At 36.9% G+C, this 16,599-nt stretch overlaps 1 protein-coding gene across 2 annotated transcripts in view; it reads right to left on the bottom strand.

Moving 5' to 3' along the window:
• LOC108707095 (tetratricopeptide repeat protein 28) overlaps window positions 1–16,599 on the bottom strand; it is a 354,710-nt gene that overhangs the window by 21,713 nt on the left and 316,398 nt on the right. For both annotated transcript variants that reach the window (XM_018244049.2, XM_018244051.2), the window contains one exon: window positions 8,078–8,222. In XM_018244049.2, coding sequence (XP_018099538.1) covers window positions 8,078–8,222 — 145 coding nt within the window. The remainder of the gene's footprint in view (window positions 1–8,077; window positions 8,223–16,599) is intronic.

Genomic DNA, 16,599 nt, shown 5'->3' on the forward strand with positions numbered 1-16,599 from the left:
GACCACAAATTAAGAAACAAATATATGTAAAGGAAGAATACCTAACTGTCATTGCATAGCACTCAAGTGCAGGCATTTGCAAAGGAAACAGAGAAGCAAAACATAAAGAAAGCACGAGAGAGAAAGAGTATCAATAAAGGAGTGAATGACAAAGTAAATCTGTACATTGCATTATAGCTGTCTCCAGAGAGAAATGTGCTGGCAGAAATAAAACAGTACAACTACAATGGCAAGTGGTGATGGAAGACAAGGGGGCAGATTTACTAAAGGGCAAATTGTCGCCAGCGACCACTTCACACACATCGCTAGGTGCAAATTCGCTACCACTACACTAATTCACTAATATGCAAATTTGCGCCCTGGGGCGCAGAACGCTGGCGACTTTTCGCTAGCGTTACTGGCAGTGCGAGCATTTCATAACAAAGGTGCGCTATCGTTCATTTGTGCCTAGCGAAAATTCGCTAGTGATCTTGCGATTAGGTCAATTTGCATACGGCGGGTAATTTAAAGTTGTATGGAGGTCTTTATTATAAATGTTTGTGCAAATGCTTGAAGTTACCACTTTTTATTACACACGTCCAGTGAACCTTAATAAAGACAAGAGAGTTAATATAATGCCCTACAATGAGCCCACTGTAAAATGAATGTTCCATATGTTATGAAATGTGTGGAGAAAACCGGTTAGGACTTTTGAAGCCAATCTAACTTAAAAAAAGGAAAAGGATATGATGTAAATGACAGAAGATTGAGGAAGATCTAGCTTCTTTTAAGCACTTCGCCTGGTCTGAGGTGGTGAAGTCAACCCTGGTGAAAGAGGTAACGTTCAGTAAAATCCGCTTTTTAGCGAATTTGCGGAGTAACGATCGTTTGCCAGAGCGAAAAGTCACCTGGCGATAGAGTGCTAAAGAACGCTAGCTACGGTCTTGTTCACTAGTGAATTGGCGCCTGCTCCTGTTAATGAATTGCCGATGTCCCTTCGCGTGGCAACACCGGTCGCTAGCGTTTGCCACTTCGCCCTTTAGTAAATCTGTCACAAGGAGACAACGTCCATGGAATTTGTTAACACAGTTTATTCTAATTGGTTATTCATATACCAAAAATAGAAATGCCTTAAAAACAGGGTCCATAACTTGAATTTAATAAAACTTGGGACCAAAGCAAAGACTCTGGTTCAGACATATATACTTTTAAATTTGACTTTCAGTCGAACACCTTGTATGTTTAATTCTTTTTGGCACTTGTCCTGTTAAAATCCTGCCTGGAAGCCAGAAATCCTACAAGGATTGCATAGTCCAAAGCAGAGTGGCCAAGAGGAGGTATGCCTAGTCTGAGTCATATATGAAATATCTAGATGTTACTTTCCAACCATCAAACTTACAAACACAGCTTCGAGAAGAAGGGGAGTGTATACTGGCATCAGATAAGTCAAACATAAGACCCCTTGAAGAATATTGTGCACGTTACAAAGATTTAAATGGTACGTAGAAATAAAACCAAACGCCTTCAGGTTTATAGGATATAAAGAGAGAGGTCTCATAAGGGAATGCCATCTAATATCATGTGGACAAATTCTATTTGAATAATATATGTTCCTTTATGGTCAGATAAGTCAAACAGAAAATACAAGGAGTCACATACTAAAGCTTAAAAAAGAGATTAGCATATACTCCACAAAATGCTGGCAGATTTTCTCAACACATAGAATGGCTGGAAAAACAGTCCAAACTGCCAAAATCAACAAAAGAGGCATACTATATGGTATTAACGAAAAAAAAGGGGAAATGGAAACATATTTGGAAAATGAGAGAAGGCTGCACTGAAATGTGTTAAAATGCACAGCCAATAAGATTCCTGCGGTTTTGTTAATGAGAAGTACAGGCTGGAAAACAGCAAGTTAATTTAGGGACTCTTTCTGGAATAGATGACAGATACTGTTTAATCATTTTTTTTATTCAGGATCTGGTAGCTGTTAAGCATCTAAAACGTAACACAAGTAAAAGAAAAAATATTCCCTCTACAGTATGTCAAGTTGGTTTTCCAAATACTGTATATAATCAATGTGCACATGTTAAGTAGAGGTCCTCTCTTTTTCTCTATGACCATTTTCTGCTATAAATCGTCCTCATCTTAAAAATGAGCATCCCTTTCATGTAATTTAGCTTGCAGCATAACATTTTGGAATCTGACAAATCTGAAACTCATGTTTTTTTTTAAATATGGTGCATTTTCACTTTTTTTGTTTGTGTTGTTTAGCAAATACATGCTGATATTATACATTGGCCAGAGCACCACCAGGCTCCTTGCATTATTCCTCAGCCCACCCTCAGCACATGCAGGCTTTGCTTTTCCTGTTATCACACCCTATTCCCTAATATTAAACAATCAAGGGGCAGATTTATCAAGGGTCGAAGTGAAAATTTTGAAATTTGAATTTTTGAGTTTATTTGAGTGAAATTCAACTAAGGAATAGTTAAAATTCTATTTGAGTTTTTAAAAAAATTAAAATTTCAAAATGTATCATCTACTGTCTCTTTAAGAATTCAAATTCGACTATGCGCCACCTTAAACCTGCCGAATTGCTGTTTTAGCCTATGGGGGACGTCCTGGAATCCATTTGGAGTTGTGTGCAGCCTTACCGAAAATCTAGTTGTTTTCAGAGAAAAAACTCGAATCAAATTTGATTCCAATTCAATTTGAATTCAGTTTCTAGTTTGCGGGTCAATCCCATTCACCAGCGTTTGAAAAATTAGATTTTTTTTAAAAAATTTAGATTGAGCATTTATTATTCGAATTTCAATTTTTACAAACTCCCATAAACTCTAAATTCGACCCTTGATAAATCTGCCCCTAAGTGCAGGACCTTAACACAAACTGTCACTCACATCTCAGAAAGCTTCTCAGAAAGCTTGCAGGCCCAATTTGCACAGAGCAGTAGTTGCAAAGATTGATGGATAAACAATCAGTCAGAATCCCCCTGCCAGTGCTTCAAAGCTCGCCAGGGGGACCTGTCCCATGTGGGTTTGTAACACAGCTTTGATAAAACACTGGCGTGGGAAAACATGTTTTTAAAACAGATTGGTTAATAGTGCTGCGCCAAATGAATTCTGCACTGAAATCCAGTGTGCGCTCAAACGGGTTGGGGGAGCAAAGGAGAGCTAGGCATAGCAGAGTAAGTTGCAGTTGGCGCTGGGCCCCTTCAAAGATTTTTCATGGGGGGGCCTGGCTGGCACGGAGTTGTTACGCTGCTGATGATATCAGTTTCCCAGGTACACTGATTCGTGTGATTTGAGCTCTGATAAACTTCAGTCAGTCTTTAGTGTTGCACTACAAGTTGGACTGATATCACCCTTCTGCCCAAGCAGCCCATCAGCAGTTTATCAAAAGAACAATGGGAATGTGACCAGATAGCAGTTCCTGACACCTCTGCTGAAGGAATTAGCTGCCTAAACTGCTAGTGCCACCATGGGCTAATATCAATGCTGCTACTGTCCTGAAATGTAGCATAAAAAATGGTACACTGGCTTCTTTGAACAATAACTCCAGATACCAAATACATTGTACAGTGAGGGGGAGAAGTAGTGGCACCCACAATATGTTAAATACAACAGGGGGAACATTAGCCTCATATACAACAAATACACTGAGAGGCAGTGGGAACTTTAGGCTCAAACCCATTAAATACAACAAGAGCCAATGGTTTCTGACACCTCAGACCCTTCCAAAAGCAGGTTTCCTGAAGGCCGGAAAAAAGTTGAGCAATGTAGAGATCAAGATGAAGTCAGAAATTGTTTGCACAGGTACAAGTGCTCCCTATCTAGTGGTAGACATGAGAATAGCACTCAAGCAGGAGAAACCTGCTTTGTATTACACAACTTGTGTCATATTTAAGTACAATGGGAAGGGGAGAAACAATAGCTGTCTCAAAGCAGTTCTAATGGGCAGCACTGGCTCCTTCTCAAAGCTCAAAATCAAGCACAATGACCTGAGATGACTGCTTCCACAACAATCTTACAGTTGAAAAATACATTTGTTTTTTCAAGAATAACATTTTTAATGGTAATGAGTGAATTATTTGCAATGTAAAAGGTGTAATTTAGGAAAAAAAAGTCAACCTTAAAAATCATGACACAATTCCCGTTATTATTATAGTTATATTCTATTATATTATAGATTCTCATCAGAATCCTGCCATTTTGGACCACTTGGATAGCATGGTGCTGAGAATAGTGATGGGCTAATTTGTCCCGTACTGCCAGGCCAATTCGCGGGCCTCAAAATTGACGCCGGCGACATTTGATGGGCATTAAAGTCAATGGGCGTCTGTTTACTTGTCGCCGGTGTCTGAATGTTCGCAATATGCTACATGTGAGTGTAATAGTCTTTTACAGTGGCCATAGCCTAACTTTTGATTGCAGGAATAAATATACTGATATTAAAGAAATGCTATAGGGAACAGAATTAAAACAAAATGTGATTATTAGGATGGGACATAATACAGTATCACCATATCTTTTTACTGTAGCAGATGCAAAACTTACACATCACAAGCCCTGCTTCAACAGTACCCACCTATGGCAATATTCTCTTCTGCTGCAAATTCTGTCTTTGTAATTTAATGTTTGATGCAGTTTTTACGCAAAATGCAGGCACCAAAGGGAGTACCCATTATACTTGCTGTCATTGCTTAACATATCTAGGGCCATACCACCTGTTTCCTGTTGATATTTACAGCAGTGAGTAAGTACTGTATTTTAAATACTTGTAGTAAAGCATTTTGGCAGGTGCTTGTAGGGAATACCTGTCATTGTACAAATGCCCTGGACCATAGGGGCACTGCCAGCACTGTAGCACTAATATGAGGAGCATTTAATGAAGTGATAATTTAGCAACATCAGATTTGTCATGATAAGTGACTGCATGTCCATGATGGTGTTAAGGTCACTAGTGTGCAAGGGTCTGCTCTACCAGACTGCAGAATGTAAGATATTTCTTTACAATAACATAATAAATTGGTAACTGCAGCTTGGATGCATTAACATTTGATTTGAATGTTTTCCTTTGATTTGCAGTATTCCAGGATCAAAAGTCTTTAATAATTCACAGATTGCAATTATTTGTAATGATAACATTTTCATTTGTTAAAGGAGAACTAATCCCTAAAAATGAATGTGGCTAAAAATTCCATATTTTATATACTGAACTTATTGCACCAGCCTAAAGTTTCAGCTTCTCAATAGCAGCAATGATCCAGGACTTCAAACTTGTCACAGGGGGTCACCATCTTGGAAAGTGTCTGCGACATTCACATGCTCAGTGGGCTCTGAGCAGCTGTTGAGAAGCTAATCTTAGTCGCTGACTAGCTCTGAGTTAGAGAGCTAAAAAGCAGGACGTAGTGTTCTGGCTATTATGTTAGACAACTATTCACTTCAGCCTTTACAGATCACATTTTTGACAAACTAACTATATTAGGAACATTTTTTATTTTGCACAATCTATTTACCCCGTTTTAATTTTTATACTGAACAATTCTGTTTTGTTGCCAAAGTTATTGGAAAGAAAGTGGCTAAATATGGCCATGTCAGACAGCAGTGACAGTCAGTTTAATCTGGCCAAGATTTTTAGGCTTAATGATCATATATAAAGAAGAGACTTTGTTTAATGTAACAGAAAACAAGGCATAAATAAACAGCAGAAAGTGGATTCCGCTGCCTCCTGAAACAGCACATTTTTAATGACTAAAATGAATGCATATTGCTCCACTCTACTGTATATTGATTATGAGTAATAAACAATTGGGTGTAATATAATATTGAAATATTAGGAAATCCTAGGACAGTTCTAATAATTGAAAATTCTGAAAATCTCAGGGATGGCTTTATCATTTCAGTTGATAAAAATATGATCAATATTTGTCTGATAGTTTCCATAGGCACGTTTGGTCAGTTCGATCACAATTTGTGGTCTAAGCCCACCAGTCAAATTTTACAAACATTTGTTTCCCGTTAATAAAAATTAATATACTACAGGTATGGGACCTGATATCCAAAATGCTCAGGACCTGGGGTTTTCCGGACAATGGATTTTTCAGTAATTTGGATCTTCATACCTTAAGTCTACTAGAAAATCATGTAAACATTACATAAACCCAATAGGCTGGTTCTGCTTCCAATAAGGAATAATTATATCTTAGTTGGGATCAAGTACAAAGTACTGTTTTATTATTACAGAGAAAAAGGAAATTTTTTTAAAAAAAATTATTATTTGGATGAAGTGAAGTCTATGGGAGATGGCCTTCCCATAATTCGGAGATTTCTGGATAATGTGTTTCTGGATAACAGATCCCCATACCTGTAATACGTTCTGAAATTGACTGTTATATATCTCATTATAACTTCATTCTGTATCAGCCTAACTTGATAAAATGTGTGTTTTCTTCATAATATCCAAAAATCATTTGTAAAACTACTGTTTTGTCAATCTGGCCCTTAGTGGCTTTGTTTCATTATTTAATAATAGTTAAAATATAAATAATGAGCAAACCTGTATATTGCTGGAAATGATGGAAAAATTAAAGAAAGCAATCTACAGTAGCAGAAATGTAAACAAAAATGGTGCTCCCATTTGGCAAACATACTTTATAGCCTTTGAAATGGTATTTTGCCAGAAATATATTATAAAGTAAGAACTGAACAAAGAAAAAGTGGTTTGCATTAAACCTCACATCGAGTTAATAGATTTGTACCACAGATCCATTTATAGTGATTATATCTGCAGATTGGTAAAATTATCTATGCAAGCCGTGCCCGCACAGATGTGTTTTTATTGCATTTTTGCATTATTAATACAAAGCATTTCTGCAGAGTAGCTGGATTCTCTGTTACTCCTTTGCTTAATAATTTAGACCCTTGGCTCCCTCTAGAGTTCATTAATAAATCTGAGCTGAAAATCTGTCGAACAGTGATTTGCTACTTAAAAATCATTGGCAGAAATTGATAATGTTTTACCAACTGCAGTGCAAATGTATTTCTAACCAGTCAAATACAGTACATTTTTATGCCAGTGATAATAATGCAGTGGCCTATTGATGTTTGATACTTGGTATACATGTGCAGTATGTATATTTTACAACTTCTGTTCAGGTAAATACCACTATATGAATCAAAAAAAAAAACATTGAAACATCTACAGTATATAACTTAGTTCTGGCTATAGTGTCCACCTGATGTGCATCTAGGGAACAAGTTAGCGACTGGGAAGCTAAAAATGCAGATTATGTCATGGTTCTGTGTATAAATCTATAAATTAGTACAGGTATGGGATCTGTTATAAAGAAAGTTTGACCCCTGGGTTTTTTTCTGTAATTTGGATCTCCATATCTTAAGCCTACTTAAAAAAAAACTATGGGGGTTATTTCAAAATCCTAATTTTTCCGATTTTTTTGATTAAAAAAGTCGGACCAAACTAGAATCCACGATTTGCTTTTATTTATCAATAAAAAAATCGGATCAGAACTTTTTTCGGATTGTCGAGCGAAAACCCATATTTTTCTCATTTGACGTCCTGAAAACCACAAAAAATTTAAGTTTTCATGAAAAGACCATGGAAGCCCAGGAAACGACAAACATTTTGTGAGGGTTAAAACATCTTCAAATGGTTATTGACTTTTACATAAATTTGCCATGGTTTTGGATTTGGACTTGGAACATTAAAAAAGGCTTTTTTTTTTTAAAGAGACTTTTTGCAAAAAAATAGCACGTTAATAAATAACCCCCTATATAAACCAAATAGCCAATAACCAAATATAAACCAAATAGGATTGTTTTACTACCAGTATGGATTCATGCAGTTTAGTTTGGATTAATACAAGGTCCTGTTTTATTATTATAGAGAAAAAGGAAATCACTTTTTAAAAATTAAAATGATTTGCTTAAAATGGAGAAATGGCCTTGCTGTAATTCATAGCCTGCTGTATATGTATGTTTCTGGATAAGAAATCCCATGCCTGAACATCAAACTAATATATTCTTTTAAATCCCTGTAAGAGAATACCTTATAGAGAAGGCAATAACAATCTTACCCCTTCCATTGGAGCTAAGAGCAAGTCGTAGAGAGCCCGCAGAGGTGGTTTACTGAATGAGCTTTGTTTTCGAGGAAGAGAAGATGTGTTGTCCTTCACCGGTGACATGGTATTACTTAAAAGACTTGTCATACTTTGGCAACTCCTAGCAAACAGAGGGAAATCATTGTCACAATACAATATATAATACACAAAACATATAATTGTAAAATGACAAATGTAATGTGTTGTCTAAATTACAAATATATTTGTAAAATCAGAATCTATTTAATGGCAAACTTTTTTCCAGCAATGCGAGGTTGAGAAAACGTTCTGCTGAATCCTTCAGTAGACTCACTTGGGGTCATTTATCAACACTGGGCAAATTTGCCCATGGGCAGTAATCCATGGTAACCAATCAAATTGCTGCATTCATTGTTCTACTTCCAGCTGGCTTTAAAAAGCTAATCGCTGATTGGTTGCTATAGGTAACTGCCCAGTGTTGATAAATGAGCCCCAGTTGTCTGCCTGATATGGATAATAACAATGCTCTCATCTATGATCAAAACATAATTTCAAATGTGTGCCCATTCAAGCTGTTTTATGGGACTGTCCTGGTGAAGTTTTAGATAATGGATATGACTGGGCATAGCACCACTACCTCTCAGATTAGAGGGACATCAAAAAAAGGAATGGCCTACAAGTTTTTTAAATAAGACCTTGGGCATACATTAAGTTGCCTTCACGCCTCAGTCAAGCTTTCTATTATCTACAATCCAATGCAACTTTTGAGCAAATGTTATATTTTCTAGACTTTCTGCAATTAGAGGGGCATTATGGATTCTTTGTCTTATTAGACAAACAGATACGTTTAAATTATTGGGATTACATGTAATATGACTTTGCATGACAGTCTAAATAGCACAAGACATGAGTTAAACATAAGTATGTAGTATCAGCATTTTATTGCAAAGTATACATACTATTGCACATTCTGCATTACCCCTTAGCAGTTCTTTCACATATACAGCAAAAACAGTTTCAGGGTTCCTGTAATAATGAGCATGCCCAGATTTTCTCACTCAGCAGGGAAGCACTATCCAGATTATTTTGTTTGCGGAAGAATTACTCAATTTCCCAACCCCCATATACCTCTCCTCTCTGCCAGACATAGAGGTAGGTTGAATCGATTGGATCTACCGATAGATGTTAATAATTCCACTTCAAGGGGCAGGTTGAATAGTAAATTCGGATTTTCGAGTTTTAAATTCACACATTCAAAATTGAATCCCCCTATTTGAATGTAAATTTGAATGTGAAATTTATGACATCTCGACCATGGAAACAGTCCTAATTCATATATTCGACTCCTTAAGTCCAGTCAATGGCAGAGGTCCATTGAGTCATTTGGAGATGCTAATAGCCTTCCTGGCTTCAAGTTTTTTTTTTTTCGGGGAAAAAATTTGATTCGTATGAATCGAATATGAATTGAACACGATTAAAATTTTCGCATCTGAACCATTTGATCAAATATTAGCCATTTTAATTTTTCTTAAATAACCTCCCAGTCGAATTGTGAGTATATTCGACTTAACAAAAAATTCACATGAATTCGAAATTCGAACTTATTATAAATAAGTTGGCTTCTAAAACCATGGGCGACTCTAAATGGATCCATGCATTGCAAGGCACTGTATGAGACTTTTATGGTCCCAGTTGCAGGTCAGTGGACAGAGGTGAAGAAGAAACAGGAGAGGGCTGGGTGAGTTGATTGATGCCTGTCCTCATTCATAAATGTAGAATATCGGCAGCACATCAATGTGAGATTTTAACCAACAAACTGTATTTGTACCTTTATTCCCATTTAAAAATACTAATCACAAGCATGACAAAGCAGAAAGGTATCTGAGGTCTACAGAGATCTGAAGAGGATTCAGTTTCTATGGATACAAGTGAGTTTTGATACTAAAGCAATCAAGATACCAAAAAGAAAATGAAAAATAAACTATTTGGCTAGTGAATGGATCTAACAGTCCTCTGAACCCTGACACTTAAGCTGGCCATAGATGCAAAGATCTGATCTCCTGACCTGCCACTTACCATTCAGATCAAATAAAGTAGTAAAAGAACAGATCAGCCAATGTTCTGCCCCTGACAGCAATCGTACGAAAGTTATGTCCAACCAAAGCTGTGACAGTCTCCCAATGAAAATCCAATGATCGGCAATACATGCAGAGATATTATCAGCAGCCGACAGAAATCTTTTAACTTGGCCGACTGACCGCGGGACGAAAAATGTGGGGACTCTCCACATGGCCTGATAATCATACGAATCGAGGATTTGCATGATCGGATCGTTGCGTCTATGGCCAGGTTTAATGGCAGATTTATCAAGGGTCAAATTGAAAATTTGAAGTAAAGAAATTAGAATTTCAAGCTATTTTTGTGTACTTTGATTTCAATTTGAAAAAAGATTTGAAAACTCGAATATCTAAATTTGTTATGTACTATCTTTTTAAAAATTCGACTTCGACCAGTCGCCATGTAAAACCTCCCGAATTGCTGTTTTAGCCTATGGGGGGACCTCATAGAACCTATTTGGAGTCAATTGGTGGACTTTGAAAAGTTTAATTGAATTTTTTTTAATCAAATATAGCCTATTCACCTGCAAAAAAACTTAGATTTTTTAATAAATTTCGGTTGGTCTTTTTTATTTGAATTTCGAAAGTATGGAGGTACAAAAAAAAAACCCATTACTTCAAAATTTGACCCTTGATAAATCTTCCCCCATACTGTATAATGTAAGGATTAACAATTGGATACGTTACTTCAGTAAAGCATTCATATTTAACAAATCAGGCCCCTTGGATGTTCAAAAATCTTTGGAATAACACTTTTAGGCCACTTATCAATTCTTTTAAGATAAGCTTGGGAATAGCTTGAACCTCAGTGGACTGGGAGATAAAATTAATTAGAACTGAACAATTAATATCTTGCATTTAGTAATTAATATAGCTATTGTTGATTAATGTGAAAAAGATGAAAAGTGAAATTACTGTCCAACAATCTCTGCATGTAAGGACACCTCCTGGGCAGATGTAATGATCTGACTGTATTGCAGGTGTTATGTCTGAATTAACTATTTCATCTTCTTAATAAGGCACTGGCAGATTTGCAAAAAAGGCAAAGTTCCGTTTCTGGGCACAGAGTACGAAGCCTGTAATACAGGCAGGTGCATTTTAGAAATGGATATTTCATCTCAGACTTGGTACTAATTTTAGGGGAAAGGAGGTACCGCTCACACACCCTGGCCTTCAAGACTGGAAGCCTGGTGCCCAGTGATGGAGGGATCTGCACCCTCCCAATTACAATACGAGGAAAGAGTCACTGGCACTTGAAGGCTGGTGCAAGCAGGGTCAAGCATGACAAAGGGGTTCTATCCCCGAAACGTTGCACCTTTCTGCTAAATAAAAAGCAAGGGCTTGACCAATTTTAGGGGGTCTATGAGACAAGATTTGCATAATAAAATGATTCCAGAAGTGAAAGAGTGGTTTAGCATTGCAGTTAGCAGTGTTTTGTAGTTGTTTTTTCTTTATTTAATTACAGATATCAGATTTCTGGCTTTGTTTTTCCTAAGTGTGTGATTGAGTCTCAGAAAGAAAACATCTTGTGTGAAATAACTGCCTAGCAGAGAATACTTTATAGAAAAACATTTAACGAGGCATTAGGACTGTGTAGCTTTCTTCATAAGTGGGGCAAGGCTGTTTCTCTGTCTTATCTCAATAATAAATGCCCTGGGATAAGTAATGGTTTTCTTTATCTTGAAAGGAGGCTTTATTTCTACAGTTGCTTCACCCCGTGCTGATACAGCATCTTCTTTGTCTCCGAAGTCAAGTATACTTTTCTCAACCGGCTATTGATTTTCCTGTTCAAACTAAAAAGTGGTTCACTGAGACTATTCTCTTTTTTTCAGAGATGTTAAAAAATAAATAAATAAAGAGATGGAAATGAAACTCAAAGGAGAGGCTAAAATTACTACGGTGTCATTTTCTCACAAGCAAGCAATCCTGCTACTCCAGAAAACCCCTGATTCTCACTGAGATTTACAGCCATTCAAGAAGCAATGTAATTTATGAGACACCGATTTGGTGCTAGATAACTGCATTTTGTTATCAAGCATGGGTGACGCTTTTTAAATTATACATAATTATTTATCAGGTATATGCGGAATGCAGGTATGAGGACCGAATCTGTGTGTGTGTGCAAGCTAAGAAAATCCCACTAGGTAGGTTATTTATCAAAGTCCGAATTTATCTAAATTTTTTCTGGAAAAACTCCGTCCAAATCTGAACAGGTTTTGTCGCATTATTTATAAATACACTTTTCTGAAAAAATTTTTGCAGGAAAAACCCCCAAAAAATCTTGAAAAATACGGATCGTGCAATTTTTTTTGGTTTTCCACCTGAAAACTCTGATTGCTTCTGATTTTTGCTTGAAAACCCCGAAATCTTGGGGTTATTGCGCAAAACCCAGCGCAGATCAAAACAACTTTGGGACTTCTCCCATTGACTAATGCTGGCCACAGACGCAAAGATATTCCCCATCTCCTGACCTGCCACTAACCATTCCGATCAAATAAAGTAGAAAAGAACAGATCAGCCGATGTTCTGCCCCTGACAGCAATCGTACGATAGTTATGTCTGACAAAGCTAGTGACAGTCTCCCTCTGAAAATCGTACGATCGGCAATACATGCAGAGATATTATCGGCAGCCGACAGAAATATTTTAACCCATTCGATCGCCCAAGGATCGATCTCCGCCGGATGAAAAATGGCGGGACTCTCCACACACGGTTCGAAAATTGTACGAATCCTCGATTCGTACGAACAGATCTTTGCGTCTATGGCCAGCTTTATATGCAACCTAGGCAAGTCTGAGATGCCGGATTTTCAAATTTAGACTTTTTCCATCCTCAGGGTATAATAAATCCCAAAAAATTCATGGTTTTTTTCCACTAAAAATTCTAATTTTATACTATAAAAACACAAATTTTTTGAGTTTTTGGCATTCGAAGTTTAGTAAATAACCCCCTAGGTATACAGGTTCTACTGCTAAGATTTTGCAGTTCCTCTAACTTACACAAATATACACACACATTCTTACATCAAGTGGGTTATTTAGCAAAATCTGAAAATTTCTCACTATTTTCTGAAAACTACTCCGACCAAATCTGCACTGACTTTCCCCCCTATTTATAAATACATTTTACCAAAAATTTCTTGTGCAGGAAAAAACTCGATATAATTGTGAAAAAATCCAAATCTTACAAATATTTCGGATTTGTCAGCGAAAACGGCAACTTTTTCGGATTTGACACCCAAAACCTCCAAATTTTTCTGAAAACCAGGAAATCTTTGGATTATTGCACGTAACCCAGTGCAGATAAAGATATCAACGGGAAGACTGATCATAAAAGTGTCAGGAGATGCCTCCTTCATCAGTCACTTAAAGGGGTGGTTCACCTTTAAGTTAACTTTTAGTATGTTAGTAGGCTAATTCCAAGCAACTTTTCAATTGATCTTCATTATTGATTTTTTTTATAATTTTTTAATTATTTGACTTCTTCTTCTGACCGTTTTCAGATTTCAAATGGGGGTCACTGACCCCATTTAAAAACAAATACTCTGTAAGGCTACAAATGTATTGCCATTGTTACTTTTTATTACTCATCTTTCTATTCAGGTCTCTCCTATTCATATTCCAGTCTCTTATTCAGATCAATGCATGGTTGCTAGGTAATTTGAACCCTAGCAATCACATTGCTGAAATTGCTAACTGGATAGCTGCTGAATAAAAAGATAAATAACTCAACCACAAATAGTTAAAAATGAAAACCAATTGCAAATTGTCTCAGAATGTCACTCTCTACAGCATACTAAAAGTAAGTCATGGTAAACAACCACTTTAAGCTACTGGCGTTCTGTAAAAAATGTAAATTGCAAAACTGCTAAGAAGAACAAATTTAAGTTGTTGGTGGGGGATATATATCCCCTGTAAACAAAGAATAATATGCACATATACAACTTTGTATATTTAGACTAAGGAATAGCAGCCCTGATAAAAATGCATAGAAAGGCACATTCTTATACTACTCCCTATGATACACACTGTTGTGCATCCATGTGGGTAATGCACACACTCCGTTATAAACAGTATGTAGGCATAACCATGTAATTATACTTTATTTATAAACTACATATACTTTACGTGCTTATAAAACCTAAGATAAAAAAAATAATAAAAACAAAATAAAATGCACTCATGGAAAAACCGTTGGAAATATACACAGGGATAAACTTAGAAGCGGTAAAATAAATGGCCTGCATACCAAAGATTTGGATGCCTTTCTGTTAATGTTTATTTCGCAACTAACCTTAGCTGGGCAGTAAAATGCATTTTTGGCGTTGCAAAGATAATATTACTTCAACGCAATAAACTTTTAAAACCTCAGTATAAATATATAACCACTCTAATTCCACCAAGTCAAAAGAGGCAGATTAAAGGTTTAACATAAATTGTAGTAATTATTAAATGGTGCTGAAAGTGTTCTAAATCATTTTATCTCCAGAAGATGGCAGTGCTAGGCTGATTTCTGACCATTAAATAATTAAAGCGGAACCATTTATTACAGCGGAATTGATATGTCTAATCAACAGAGATTGTTTCATTTTAAAAGAGATGATCATATCTTGGTAGCCTGGCATTCATCAGTTCCTTCAGCAAGGATATCATTTTATTAATACAAATATAGAAGGGCGGCATAAATCTTACCCTCCTCTGAGCTTGCAGCCTGGCTGAAACACTACAAGGAAAGAGAAGATGCAGTAGTGTAAAAAAGAGAAGGCTCCAACCAAATTTAAATGTTGACTCAGTGACCAAATAGGAAAATATATAGGACATTCCATATTTTTCAGCTGTTTCAAAATTGAGCAGCATGTGAGACATTTCAAAAATGAAGATGCATTGCCTCCAACTTGTGTCCCCATGGTGTTTCCGGTGGGTCTGCATGTTACACTTTAATTAAGTCTTGCTACAATAGGTAATAATAAGGTGTTTGATGATTATACACAGGCCAATCAGTAGGCTCTCTGAATTATTCGCCCACAGGATGAACAGACAAAATATACCTTTCTGTTTTCCCAATTGTTCGTCCAAAGGTCACAAATGATTGGAACAAAAAGTAAAAAGAACATTTGGAACCCTACCATTGCACCATGCACTGTCCGAAATGTTACTTTGCCAGATAACATTTTCCAACATTACACTGTCCTTGAACTGAGCAGCATCCATTAAACACAGATATCAGTCTGGATCGGCAGCCACCATACATGTACCAATAATAAATGAAATGATATTATTGGTACGTGTGTGGTCAGCTTTACACATGGGCATTTGAATGTACTTTATTGTACTGTATGGGCAACTGATTCATCAATGCAAGACAAGTGTGTTTTTGCAAAGAACATACATTTCTCCAGTTTATTATATTTTAAATGGTCATGAGTGAATGGGAACATGGGTATCTGCTCATTTGCTTGGTGGCCTCAAACATGTTTAAAGGATAAATAAACTAGAAAAATAAACTACATATTTCCACACCTGTGTGAAAAGGCACCTAGGCTACTGCCACATGTTGCTGTTTCTACACCTCCATATAAACACCGTTCTGTTTCTTTGCACTCATAGTAGGGTTGCTACCTAGGACAGTACTGTTCTCTGAATGGCGTGAAATGCGACCAATCACAGGCCACCATGTCAAAGCCTTCCCCTAAATGTTACAGTCACTCCCCCAAAATGTCATTGCCATGCCCCCTGATATCCCCTCACCCCATCCGGATCTCTCATAAGAGAGAGGCGGCAACCCTTATTTACAAGCACTACGTTAGTGCTTAGGGTTAGTTAGGGTTAGTCTGAGTGCAGATACACAGAGTGGATTTTGGCACCAGAAACACCAGAAAGTATGTGCAAATCGGTGTTGCGACCCGAAGACAAAAGAGCCAGAAGAGGGCGAACGAGAGCTCCGCTGTGCTTCTCTCAGATTTTATAAAGAGGGGAGGGGGTAATGTCTGAAAGTTTATGGGGAGGCTTTTGGTAGGGGGAAGGTTTAGTTCTCCTTTAAGAAGTGCTTGAAGGTGTCGTAATCTTTTGCAGCAAACCTTTCTCAGTAAGAAGTTTTATTACATTCATTGTGCAATTGGGCAAATTATAAATTAGCAAACCTTCTTCCACTGTCACAAGAGGTCACTAAACAGTTTTCTGGTTTGCAAAAGCTATATTAAATGTTGCGCAAAAGGAAAATTTGTTCTCAAAAAGGCATAACTTTTCACATTGCGAATATTTTTTCCATTGCCGTCTTTTATTACATCCCCCCCATTAGACTTTGCTTACAATGTCATTTAATGCAGGTTCTACCATTGAACAGTTAGCAGATTCGTGAATAGGGTTGTTGTATCAGCTGCCTTGAGCAATGGCACTCTGAGAA

Source organism: Xenopus laevis, chromosome 1S (assembly GCF_017654675.1).
Source record: "Xenopus laevis strain J_2021 chromosome 1S, Xenopus_laevis_v10.1, whole genome shotgun sequence".
In the NCBI taxonomy this organism is placed as follows: domain Eukaryota; kingdom Metazoa; phylum Chordata; class Amphibia; order Anura; family Pipidae; genus Xenopus; species Xenopus laevis.